This window comes from Nerophis lumbriciformis, linkage group LG20 (genome assembly GCF_033978685.3).
Source record: "Nerophis lumbriciformis linkage group LG20, RoL_Nlum_v2.1, whole genome shotgun sequence".
Taxonomy (NCBI): Eukaryota; Metazoa; Chordata; class Actinopteri; order Syngnathiformes; family Syngnathidae; genus Nerophis; species Nerophis lumbriciformis.
The window spans coordinates 29,859,533-29,873,818 of record NC_084567.2 but is presented as its reverse complement, the minus strand read 5'-3'; the positions used below and the strand labels follow the sequence as shown (position 1 = coordinate 29,873,818).

General features: G+C 38.4%; 1 protein-coding gene across 2 annotated transcripts in view; it reads right to left on the bottom strand.

The window, feature by feature from the left end:
• npr2 (natriuretic peptide receptor 2) overlaps positions 1 to 14,286 on the bottom strand; it is a 233,698-nt gene that overhangs the window by 67,276 nt on the left and 152,136 nt on the right. For both annotated transcript variants that reach the window (XM_061980767.2, XM_061980768.2), the window contains exons 12-15: positions 13,649 to 13,720; positions 11,230 to 11,389; positions 10,998 to 11,153; positions 1,159 to 1,327 (exon numbers count right to left, since the gene is read on the bottom strand). In XM_061980767.2, coding sequence (XP_061836751.2) covers positions 1,159 to 1,327; positions 10,998 to 11,153; positions 11,230 to 11,389; positions 13,649 to 13,720 — 557 coding nt within the window. The remainder of the gene's footprint in view (positions 1 to 1,158; positions 1,328 to 10,997; positions 11,154 to 11,229; positions 11,390 to 13,648; positions 13,721 to 14,286) is intronic.

Sequence of the window (14,286 nt, the reverse complement as noted above, 5' to 3'; positions counted from 1 at the left end):
AAGGCAGTGCCTTTAAGGTTTATTGGCGCTCTTTACTTCTCCCTAAGTCCGTGTACCACTCTGTACAGCGGCGTTTTAAAAAGTCATAAATTTTACTTTTTGAAACCGATACCAATAATTTCCGATATTACATTTTAAAGCATTTATCGGCCGATAATAGCGGCAGACCGATATTATCGGACATCTCTACCAAAAATTTAATAATTCAATAATTTTACAAATTTTAAGCATCATTATCACCACTGATATGGGAAATAATGCCCCTGTAATTACTTTGTATTGGATTGATACTCAAATTTGTAGTATCGCCCAAAACTACTATTAAGTATTGAAACAACAGAATAATAATTGTTTATTACATTTTAACAGAAGTGTAGATAGACCCATGTTACAAAAGAAAGTCACCAGATATTAACAGTAAATACTAAGCACATTAATAATAGTTTTGAGAAAATGACGCATATGTTACTGCATACTTTGTAACCCCTTTTGAAATTCTTCTATTATCATTTACATGCCGGATAATGTATAGTGATTGTAGGAAACTGCAATATATATCTTAATATAGATTTTAAGACATATGGGCCATCCTTGTTTGGCAGCAGTACTTAATAAAAACAAACAAACAGAGAACCGAAGTTCCACTAAATATCATTCATGATGTGTGAATTCTGTCTGTATGTCAACAAAAATTTAAAAAAGTACTTAAAGTATATTAAATATAGTGTGGAGGGAGATGTGGCCAGCGCTGCCTGCAGGAGCAAAGGTCACCGCCTCTGTCCATGGTGCTGAGGACAGAGCACCATCAGACGGGGGCGTGGCAGTGCTGACGGCGAGACACAGCTGGCAGGTGATTAGATTTCACAGGTGGTACGTTAATCTAATCATCTGTTGTCTTTAACAGTAAGCGGCCGGGAGCAGGAGGGGAGAGAGGATACGGACGTGACTGAAAAGTCACGTTCTGCCGGAGAAAGAGTTGGACTCAAATCTATGCACATTAAAAACTTTGTTAAAACTGCACGCTTGGCTCTTGTGTCGTGTCTACAGTGGAGCTGCTAGGAGGCAACTCCCACATAAAGCATGTCATTTTTGTTTTGTAGTCATTACATACAAACACACTGCACACACCTGTGGTGAGTAATGTTAAACACGTCTTACTTGTTGAGCTTGGCCATGTAAATCTTGATGTGACCAAAGTCTGGTCTTTCTGTGGGGTCTTCGGCCCAGCAGCCGTCCATCAGGATGGTCAGCTCCTCCGAGTGACATCTGTTGTCTGTCGTCGGCCGAAAGTACGGCTTCTGACCGTTCCTGACCTTCTGCATGATCTCTGAAGTGAAGAGGACCACATTTGAAGTACTTGCTACGAGTGTGAAAACTTATCTTGTTGCTCTATTTCACCTCATTGGAAACGTTCTATTTAAAATAGCATACCCACTTCCTCTGGTGTTGTTATAAGTGTTGAGAAAAAAACAAACATATTTTTAAATTCTTGTTTGAGCCAGACAGCAAGTGGAAACCCCAATATCAATGTGGATATTGTTCAGGTTGAACTCTTCCTCTTGTATCACAATAACATATCTTAGTTACTACTGAGTACAAGCATTGAGGTGTTGTTGAAGAAGATGCGTAGTCAATTTTCACAAGTTGTGGCTTAAAATGTCTAAATTTGCAGCATTTTTCCAAAACGTTGCAGCAGAAGTTGCAACGGTTTGGAAAAATGATGCAAAAAATTTAATCCCTCCTCATCCTTGAGCTCACTCACGCCAATGAGTGAAAGCCGGGGCAATGTTGATCCTGACTGCCCTTTTATCCAGGTATATTGTATATTGTACAGGATTGCTTATTATTTTTATTGGATAGTAGTCTGTTTATTTAAATTGTTAGTTTTTTCTTTATTACCCCTTGTGTAATTTATTTTTACCCCATATATGTTCCCACTACCGCACCTTATGTTGGAGTCCTTAATCTTGTTATATGCAAATATAATGACAATAAAGTCCATTTTATTCTAGGTAGGCTCCGTTTTTTTTAATTTTTCTATCCTCAGGCAAAACTTTTCGTTTCTTTGGTCGTTTTGGCGCTTCGGCCATGTTGGCAGTAATTGCATGGAGGCGTTCTTCTTCTTCTTGTTTTCTGGTGGCACACAGGCGTTTGCATCAAATGGAGAAAGAGGGAGTGACTTATGCCATAAAAAAAATAGTTTTTCACCCTCCTCAACATTCCTAAGTGCCACTAAAACTATACAGACCCCCTCAGGCCATGGCAGAAGTATCATTCAACTAGTTGTAACTCCATGTATCATCCCAACAGTTGTGAAAATATTTTATGAACGTTGACACATATGCGGTCCTCTCCAAGGTTTCTCATAGTCATTCACATCGACGTGCCACTGCGGTGAGTTTTCCTTGCCCTTATGTGGGCTCTGTACCGAGGATGTCGTTGTGGCTTGTGCAGCCCTTTGAGACACTTGTGATTTAGGGCTATATAAATAAACATTGATTGATTGATTGATATTCCAAGTTTGTCCTTAAAATAAAATAGTGAACATACAAGACAACTTGTCTTTTAGTAGTAAGTAAGCAAACAAAGGCTCCTAATTTAGTCTGCTGACATACGCTGTAACATATTGTGTCATTTTCCATTCTATTATTTTGTCAAAATTATTAAGGACAAGTGGTAGAAAATGAATTATTAATCTACTTGTTCATTTACTGTTAATATCTGCTTACTTTCTCTTTTAACATGTTTTATCTACACTTCTGTTAAAATATAATAATCACCAATTCTTCTGTTGTTTAGATGCTTTACATTAGTTTTGGGTGAGACCACAAATTTGGGTATCAATCCGATACCAAGTAGTTACAGGATCATACATTGGTCAGGGACGTATTTCCTGAGTTTATAAACATAATATACATTTAAAAAAAATGAAAAAAGATTTTGTGATGCTAAAAAATGATCGATGTAATCATAGTAGTATCAACTAGATACGCTCCTGTACTTGGTATCATTACAGTGGATGTCAGGTGTAGATCCACCCATGGCGTTTGTTTACATTTTGACGCCGGTGAGCCATTGTTTGACACAAAACAACCTCATGTAAAAAAAATGAAATGTCTAAGACTCACTGTATTATTTATACTTTCTTCATCCAAAACACCTCAAATGTTTTGTTTCCCATTAGCACAAGATGCGGCTGCTCAACTTTTAGTGAAAACCAGATGGCACGACTCCATCCGTCCGGTTTCCCGACTCGACACTTATTACCAGTGGTTTTTAGAAGCCGTGTTAGCAGTCACCTTTAATACACCTCCTGGCTCCGCTGCGAGCCAGCAGACAAACCACGATTGGCTGTTTCTGCTCTCTTAAAACTAAAAGGTGGTCGAGATTTTGCGGTTAGGGCCCCCTCAGCTCTGGAATGTCTTGCCAGAGGTTCTGAAAATCACCCTCTGAAAATATCTTAAAACGTTCAAGCTGTATTTACAGCATGTAATCTGCATACACCAAATTACGTTGGCTCTTTTACACATTGACGTACAGTAGCCTAAAGAATAAAGTGTTGACCGGGTCTGACGAAGATTCCTGTGATTTGAGTCCACGTGTTTGAGGCGCAATTATTCAACTTGCTGCTGGCACTGACAGCCACGCTATGAAATCCCTCTGCATGACTGCAAATAAACAAAACTCACATTGCTGGATGTACTGTACATTGACTTTGTAGATACAATAGCCTATATCTGCAAGAATACACCCTTTGTTTGTGTTCAAACTAGAGTTGTACGGTATACCAGTACTAGTATAGTACCGCGATACGAATGAATCAGTTGGTACAAAATACAGCTGCTAGACTTGTTCATTTATTTACACATATACACACACATAACACTCATCTACTCATTGTTGAGTTAAGGGTTGAATTGTCCATCCTTGTTCTATTCTCTGTCACAATTTTTCTAACCATGCTGAACACCCTCTCTGATCATGCATTGATGTGTGGCACGCACAAAAGTGCTTTCATCAAATGCATTAGAGTCTGGAATCTTCCATCTCTCCCTAGCATGGCCCAAAACCGGTCAATCTTTGCTTCCTGAGGAAGATCTTCAGTGCCAAGCACTTGGTAGTCCACTACTTCTTCCCGGAGGCTATCCAGGTTCAATCGCAGCTGCGGCTTGGAACTTACAAGCTGTTATGAGAGTAGCGTATGTCATACTTGCCAACCTTGAGACCTCCGATTTCGGGAGGTGGGGGGTGGGGGCATGGTCAGGGGTGGGGCGGGGCGTGGTTGGGGGCGTGGTTAAGAGGGGAGGAGTATATTGACAGCTAGAATTCACCAAGTTAAGTATTTCATTTCATTGCGCAATCCATGTTGCGGCACTGAGTGACGTGCCTCAACTGGCTGCTGATCACCGCACCGTCTCTTCTCAGTATTTGAACGGCAAATGTGAAAATTCAGCGATTTTGAATAAAAATAATCTAAAACTGGTGAAGTTAAATGGAAAATAACTTTATAGTATAATCACTGGATACATATAACAATTTAATTTTTTTGTTGTCTTTTTACATTTTTTGTCTTTCCATGATGGCAGGTGAGGCCCCGCCTCACCTGCCTCTAGTGACTGCACGTCACTGATATATATATATATATATATATATATATATATATATATATATATATATGTGTGTGTATATATATATATATATATATATATATATACACACACACATATATATATATATATATATATATATATATATATATATATATATATATATATATATATATATATATACACACACACATATATATATATATATATATAAATAAATATATACATATATATATATATATATATATATATACATATATATATATATATATTTATATATATATATATATATATATATATACACACACATATATATATATATATATATATCAGTGACGTGCAGTCACTAGAGGCAGGTGAGGCGGGGCCTCACTTGCCATCATGGAAAGACAAAAAATGTAAAAAGACAAAAAAAAAATTAAATTGTTATATGTATCCAGTGATTATACTATAAAGTTATTTTCCATTTAACTTCACCAGTTTTAGATTATTTTTATTCAAAATCGCTGAATTTTCACATTTGCCGTTCAAATACTGAGAAGAGACGGTGCGGTGATCAGCAGCCAGTTGAGGCACGTCACTCAGTGCCGCAACATGGATTGCGCAATGACTCGGCTAACTGCTGGTTTGCTATGCAGTGAGACTGTATTGCTATATGAACTATATTATACATTTCCATAGTTTAGTTAGCTGAGGTATATAATGTACAGTGTATTTTGTCAACAACTGTATGTGTGTAAAGTATTTCTTGTGCTGAGCGATCATAAAACGACTGCAAAAGACGCACTGGCTGAGGCTCGCTTCCTGCACCCCCACCGTAAAATTGTTATATCAACTAAAGCCCACACTTAAACTTTCCACATGCAAGATTGAATCTATTTAAAAAAATTATTTCATAAGAAGCCAAAAAGTGCAAAAACAATAATGTTGGTGTTGGAGGAGTTGTGAATGACTGCAAGGACAAAAAAAAAAATTAAATTGTTATATGTATCCAGTGATTATACTATAAAGTTATTTTCCATTTAACTTCACCAGTTTTAGATTATTTTTATTCAAAATCGCAGAATTTTCACATTTGCCGTTCAAATACTGAGAAGAGACGGTGCGGTGAACAGCAGCCAGTTGAGGCACGTCACTCAGTGCCGCAACATGGATTGCGCAATGACTCGGCTAACTGCTGGCCTGCTGTGCAGATACACCTGTAGTCTGCAGGTGTACCTAATTCACAACTCCTCCAACACGAACATTATTGTTTTTGCACTTTTTGTTTTTTATTAAATAACTTTTGTAACCTATTTTCATGGGCTTTCCTCTTTGTGACGTTAAGTTCCTGTTATGCGCTGTTATACAGTATATGCCTTGAGCTCTTATTTTGAAGGCGCTAAGAGCGGAAGTGATGTCACAATGCGGAGGTTTTTGAAAGAAGGTAAATAAAGTGGTCCTCGTGTAAACTGGAGCCTCCGTGTTTGTTATTTTGTAGTTTCATACAGTATAGGCGACATTTATAAAGCTTCGGTTACACTTTTTTAAATAGATTCAATCTTGCACGTGGAAAGTTTAAGTGAGGGCTTTAGTTGCGGTGCATGGACTTAATTTCTAAGTAAAGGTAAGACCATAATAACGTTTTTTTTAATTAAATGTGCTACAGTTTGTATGTGTAAAGTTAAAGTTAAGTTAAAGTACCAATGATTGTCACACACACACTAGGTGTAATGAAATGTGTCCTCTGCATTTGACCCATCCCCTTGATCACCCTCTGGGAGGTGAGGGGAGCAGTGGGGAGCAGTGGGCAGCAGCGGCGCCGCGCCTGGGAATCATTTTTGGTGATTTAACCCCCAATTCCAACCCTTGATGCTGAGTGCCAAGCAGGGAAGAATGCTGGTATGAGCTTTTAAACATAACCCGTTAACTGCTGCCAATCAAATGGTGAATAAGATACTCTTTAGGGTTCATATGTTTGTAAATCTGACTGTGATGAAGTCAGTGCCTCACCAGTCATGAACCTCACCGCACGTCACTGATATATATATATATATATATATATATATATATATATATATATATATATATATATATATATATATATATCCTGAAAATATGCAAACAAAACTGTGTTTAGATAATTGATACTTCAAACTTGCATAAATAAATATCAAGGAGTATAACATAACTTGGCTTCTGAGAGCTTCAAAATGTAATGAATAAAATGCTAAAGTTGTTGATAAACAAGCAATTATTTTAATAATTAAATATGGTCATTTTAAATGAATTATTATAATTTAAAATCAATAATTTCAAATATGTTTATTTTAATGTATAATTCTATGGCTGGATGTAATAAGGAGTCAGGAAAAAATACAAATAAAAATACAATTAATTTTGATGTTTTTAAATTAATAAATAAATTTATTTTTAGGTAAGATAAACATAATAATACAATTTATGTCTAGTCTGGATGATTTAGTTCTTGTCACCCTGTTGTCCTCCCGTCATGAAAAAAAGCTGTCCTCACTCAGGTCCGCAAGGAGCTGGAGGGGGCGTGGCTTCCAGCTCCGGCTGAAAATCGGGAGATTTTCGGGAGAATATTTGTCCCGGGAGGTTTTCGGGAGAGGTGCTGAATTTCGGGTGTCTCCCGGAAAATTCGGGAGAGTTGGCAAGTATGCCATATGTCCCGGCAAGAAATCTGCGTTCAAAGAACTCCGGCTTATTAGTGATTCCCAGAGCCCAAAAGAAGTCTGCGGGCTATAGAGCGTTTTCTATTCAGGCTCCAGTACTCTGGAATGCCCTCATTTGTATACTCTAGCCTTTAAATAGACCCCCTTTTTAGACCAGTTGATCTGCCGTTTCTTTTCTTTTCTCCTCTGCCCCCACTATGGACTGGACTTTCACAATATTATGCTAGACCCACTCAACGTCCACTGCATCCGGTCTCCCCTAGAGACACTTGTGATTTAGGGCTATGTAAATAAACATTGATTGATTGAATCATATTCGGTACTATACCGCCTCTAAAAAGCACCGGTTGCCCCCCCGCCCCCTCTTTTTTTTACAGGCATGACGGTGCGTCGTCATCACATCGTGACATTGCTGGCTTTACGAGCAGAGGAGCATGTTCGGCAGCGCACAATCACGGAGTACTTACAAGCAGACACAGTGTGTAGACAGAAAAGGGAGAACGGACGCATTTTGGCTTAAAAACTGACGATAAAGGTGAAGCTATAACACTGAAACGCCCTCAGGAAGAGGTGCTTTAAGACAGTGGTCCCCAACCTTTTTGTGACTGTGGACAGGTCAACGCTTGAAAAAAAAACGGGAGGGGTTTGGTTTTTTTTGTTTGTTTTTGTTGTTTTTTTTCCATAAAAAAATACAATCATGTGTGCTTATAGACTGTATCCCTTGCAGACTGTATTGATATATATTGATATATAATGTAGGAACCAGAATATTAATAACAGAAAGAAGCAACCCTTTTGGTGTGAATGAGTGTGAATGAGTGTAAATGGGGGAGGGAGTTTTTTTTTGGGTTGGTGCACTAATTGTAAGTGTATCTTGTGTTTTTTATGTTGATTTAATTAAAAAAAACAACAATTCTATTTTTTTATTTATTTCTTGTGCGGTCCGGTACTAATCGATCCACAGACCGGTACCGGGCCGCGGCCCGGTGGTTGGGGACCACTGCTTTAAGACATAGCTAGCTAGCTTGTGGCTAACGTCGAGCCGCAGTCTGCAGTGTTTTAGCTTCTTCTAAATCACTAATCCCCGTCTCCATGGCGACAAATAAAGTATGTTTCTTACAAGTATCATCCCTGCAGGACGAGGAATAGCTAAACATGCTTCACTACACACCGTAGCTCACCGGCGTCACCGCTAATGACGCCGTTCCTGAATGTAAACGTCATTGGTGGTTCTACACTTCAAATCCACTGTAATGATACCAAGTACAGGAGCGTATCTAGTCGATACTACTATGATTCCATCAATATTTTTTAGCACCACTAAATCTTCTTTCGTTTAAAAAAAAATGATATTATGTTTATAAACTCAGGAAATATGTGCCTGGACAAATGAGGACTTTGAATATGACCAATGTATGATCCTGTAACAACTTGGTATCGGATTGATACCCAAATTTGTGGTCTCACCCAAAACTAATGTAAAGCATCCAAACAACAGAAGAATAAGTGATTATTACATTTTAACAGAAGTGTAGATAGAACATGTTAAAAGAGAAAGTGAGCAGATATCAACAGTAAATGAACAAGTACCGTATTTTTTAAGTAGCAGGTTTTTTTCATAGTTTGGCCGGGGGTGCGACTTATACTCAGGAGCGACTTATGTGTGAAATTATTAACATATTACCGTAAAATATCAAATCATATTATTTAGCTCATTCACGTAAGAGACTAGACCAGGGGTCGGCAACTCGCGGCTCTAGAGCCGCATGCGGCTCTTTAGCGCCGCCCTAGTGGCTATCTGGAGCTTTTTAAAAAATGTATGAAAAATGGAAAAAGATGAGGGGAAAAAAATCTATTTTTTGTTTTAATATGGTTTCTGTAGGAGGACAAACATGACACAAGCCTCCCTAATTGTTACAAAGCACACTGTTTATATTAAACATGCTTCACTGATTCGAGTATTTGGCGAGCGCCGTTTTGTCCTACTAATTTTGGCGGTCCTTGAACTCACCGTAGTTTGTTTACATGTATAACTTTCTCCCACTTTCTAGGACGTGTTTTATGCCACTTCTTTTTCTGTCTCATTTTGTCCACCAAACTTTTAACGTTGTGCATGAAAGGTGAGTTTTGTTGATGTTATTGACTTGTGTGGAGTGCTAACCAGACATATTTGGTCACTGCATGACTGCAAGCTAATCGATGCTAACATGCTATTTAGGCTAGCTATATGTACATATTGCATCATTATGCCTCATTTGTAGCTATATTTGAGGTCATTTAGTTTCCTTTAAGTCATATTAATTCAATTTATATCTCATGACACATTGTGTATGTAATATGGCTTTTAATTTTTTGCGGCTCCAGACAGAAGTGTTTTTGTATTTTTGGTCCAATATGGCTCTTTCAACATTTTGGGTTGCTGACCTCTGGACTAGACGTATAAGATTTCATGGGATTTAGCGATTAGGAGTGACAGATTGTTTGGTAAACGTATAGCATGTTCTATATGTTATAGTTATTTGAATGACTCTTACCATAATATGTTACGTTAACATACCAGGCACGTTCTCAGTTGGTTATTTATGCCTCATATAACGTACACTTATTCAGCCTGTTGTTCACTATTCTTTATTTATTTTAAATTGCCTTTCAAATGTCTATTCTTGGTGTTGGGTTTTATCAAATACATTTCCCCAAAAAATGCGACTTATACTCCAGTGTGACTTACAGTATATGTGTTTTTTTCCTTATTTATTATGCATTTTCGGCCGGTGCGACTTATACTCCGAAAAATACGGTAATTATTATATACAAAACAGATTTTTCCCACACTAGAAAATCAATCAAAAATAGAAACAAAACAAAAAAAAAATCATGTTTTGTAGCAACCCCTGTGGACAACATTAGCTTTAACCGATACTGTGCATAATTTAGGTAAAAACGCTGCTTTGTTATCATTTATTCTGCTTATAACTGGGTCCTGACTCCCCGGTAGTTGGGGCTCTGTGAATGAGATATTATTTTGGGCCTCACAAAATGAATTAATGTTCACTATTCTTTATTTATTTTAAATTGCCTTTCAAAAGTCTATTCTTGGTGTTGGATTTTATCAAATAAATTTACCCAAAAATGCGACTTATACTCCAGTGCGACTTGTATATGTTTTTTTCCTTCTTTATTGTGCATTTTCGGCCGGTGCGACTTACAATAACTTAAAATGCGACTTAAAATACGGTGGATTAATAATTCATTTTCTACCGCTTGTCCTTAATAACTTTGACAAAAAATTAGAATGGAAAATGACACAATATGTTACTGCATATGTCAGCAGACAAATTAGGAGCCTTTGTTTGCTTACTTATTACTAAAAGACGAGTTTTCTTGTATGTTCACTATTTTATTTAAGGACAAACTTGCAATAAGAAACATATGTTTAATGTACCGTAATATTTTTTGTGAAAATAAAGCATATAATGCAATTTTTTGTGGTCCCCTTTATTTAGAAAAGTATCAAAAAGTATTGAAAAGTATCAAAATACATTTTGGTATCGGGACAACACTAATTTGGACGCACATTGAAATATCAGACACAATCCAATACACTAAAATCTAAAATCTTGAAGTTATCATTCCCATAAAGAATGATATATTTTAAACCATTTTAAGATTAAAACCAGTGAACTAAAATGGACAATATTACTGTAGTGGAGTTTACCTTTGGGGCTGAGATCCATGCCTTCAACATAGAAAGGCCCGTTCCTCAGAGCTATTTCCTGCAGGATGATGCCAAAACTGTACACATCGCCCTTCTGCGTCCCCTGAGGAGGATGTTGGTCGTAAATGAGCAGCTCAGGAGCCGTCCACAGCTTTTCTAAATAAACAATTGAAGTACTGTCAAAAATGCGGTGAAAAAAATGGCAATTGCAGCATTTTATTTGCCCACTTACTTGCATAGACGGCATGGGAATCGTCGTTTTCGCAGGACGAGCGAAAGCTGGCTAATCCGTAATCGGTGATTTTCAACACGAATCGGCTGTCCACCACACAATTAGATGACTTCAGATTTCCATGGCAGCCGAAGTAGCTGTTATGCAGATAGTTCATGCCCTGGAGGAGACCGGTGTTCATTCATGCATCAAGGCACGTTTTCAACCTCCACACGAGGGCACATAAAAACCGCACATATGGAAACAATAAACTTCAACAAGTGGCTGGGAGTTGAAGGTTAACAAAGAGAGACTACTTTCAAGGACACCGCAGTCTCGGGGGAGATTATGTGAAATTGTTGTTAATAACTCCGCTAGGTGGGACAGTCCAGACGGACTCATGTTCGGTATTTTGTGGAAGAGTTCAGTATGTGCAGAGCTCTGCTATGTCGTCGAAGCATTGCACTGTCTTCACTATTGGGGTTTTACATAAGTCGGGTTGTGCAGTGGAACACATTGATGTCGCCAACCTGGGGTTCTGGGGAATAAAGTACTGTTGTTTAAAATGTGAAAGATACTAATTTCTATTAATAGTTCAATCAAAGTCAACAAGACCCTTTTTGTAGTAGTAGATTGCACAGTACAGTACATATTCTGTACAATTGACCACTAAATGGTAACACCCGAATAAGTTTTTCAACTTGTTTAAGTCGGGGTCCAAGTAAATCAATTCATGGTATTAGAGTCTGTGCTTCTCAGACTGCTACATTAAAGGCCTACTGAAACCCACTACTACTGACCACGCAGTCTGATAGTTTATATATCAATGATGAAATCTTAACATTGCAACACATGCCAATACGGCCGGGTTAGCTTACTAAAGTGCGATTTTAAATTTTGCGCGAAATATCCTGCTGAAAACGTCTCGGTATGATGACGTCTGCGCGTGACGTCACGGATTGTGGAGGACATTTTGGGACAGCATGGTGGCCAGCTTTTAAGTCGTCTGTTTTCATCGCAAAATTCCACAGTATTCTAGACATCTGTGTTGGTGAATCTTTTGCAATTTGTTCAATGAACAATGGAGACAGCAAAGAAGAAAGCTGTAGGTGGGAAGCGGTGTATTGTTGACCGGCTGCAGCAACACAAACACAGCCGGTGTTTCATTGTTTACATTCCCGGAAGATGACAGTCAAGCTTTACCATTGGCCTGTGGAGAACTGGGACAACAGAGACTCTTACCAGGAGGTCTTTGAGTTGGATGCGCAGACGCGGTACCGTGAGTACACATGCAGCTGCGGCTTCCAAACATTTGATCGCTTGCCCGTACGTGCGTGCCGCTATGTGCATGTCACGTACGTAACTTTGGGGACTTTGGGGAAATATATGTGCTGTATGAACTTTGGGGAGGTGAACGGTACTTTGGGCTGTGGGATTGAGTGTGTTGTGCAGGTGTTTGAGTTGTATTGGCGGGTTATATGGACGGGAGGGGGGAGGTGTTTGTTATGCGGGATTCATTTGTGGCATATTAAATATAAGCCTGGTTGTGTTGTGGCTAATAGAGTATATATATGTCTTGTGTTTATTTACTGTTTTAGTCATTCCCAGCTGAATATCAGGTCCCACCCGCCTCTCACAGCATCTTCCCTATCTGAATCGCTCCCACTGTCCTCTAGTCCTTCACTCTCACTTTCCTCATCCACAAATCTTTCATCCTCGCTCATATTAATGGGGAAATCGTCGCTTTCTCGGTCCGAATCGCTCTCGCTGCTGGTGGCCATGATTGTAAACAATGTGCAGATGTGAGGAGCTCCTCAACCTGTGACGTCACGCGCATATCGTCTGCTACTTCCGGTACAGGCAAGGCTTTTTTATCAGCGACCAAAAGTTGCGAACTTTATCGTCGATGTTCTCTACTAAATCCTTTCAGCAAAAATATGGCAATATCGCGAAATGATCAAGAATGACACATAGAATGGACCTGCTATCCCCGTTTAAATAAGAAAATCGCATTTCAGTAGGCCTTTAAGTCGAGGCAAACAATCACAGCTAACATGGCGCTTACAGACTATCCTCAGTAGTTTTGTATTGAATACAAGAAATAACTTGTCGTAAAGTACAGGGGCGGTGGTGTATAAATAGAAGAAAATGAAGTGCAAATGTAAATATTTTGACTACGGCTGTGGTTCCACTGTGCTAGATTAGAAATGAGCTTTTTTTTTAAGTGCATCCATGAAGTAGGGGAGATGAAGCTGTAAGGAAATGCTTGCAGCGTTAAGTGTAATATTTACTGTACTGTGTTGTGCTAGTTCATGATGTCCACATCTGCACGAAACCATGACAACAACAAGGTTGTTGTGTTGTGTGTCCGTGCCTCACAAAGCATCTGAACATTGTTATTGCGAGCATTCGTGCGTAAACGTAAAATGTATGATTGCACCTTCACTATGTCGTTGATCAGCGAGTAGCGGAACATCCAGTCCAGATTGATGCTCTCGTTCTCCAGAATATCCTGTAAGCACACCATCAAAACTAATGAATGACAGACGGGGAAAAAAAAAACATGAACTTTCTATTCGGCCTTCTTCTCATCAAAGTTCACTTTGGGACGTAACAGAGAAAAAAACCTACAGACCAGATGGCTTACGTTCGTTCTTATTAAGGCACCGCATACTAACATGCTAAAGAACCAGTTGTCACATTATATTATTTACAAAGTGATGAAAAACCACCCATGAGGTTCAAATCTTTTGTACAAACCCCGTTTCCATATGAGTTGGGAAATTGTGTTGGATGTAAATATAAACGGAATACAATGATTTGCAAATCATTTTCAACCCATATTCAGTTTATATGCTACAAAATATCTTACTGAGATCATTCAGGACCAAAACACTTAAAACAAGTAAAACACTCTAACATAAAATCTGCTTAGTGAGAAGAATTAATTTATCAGACAGAAAATAAGCAAATATCACCCTTATTTGAGATATTTAATAGGGATGTCCGACAATGGCTTTTTGCCGATATTCCGATATTGTCCAACTCTTTAATTAACGATACCGATATCAACAGATA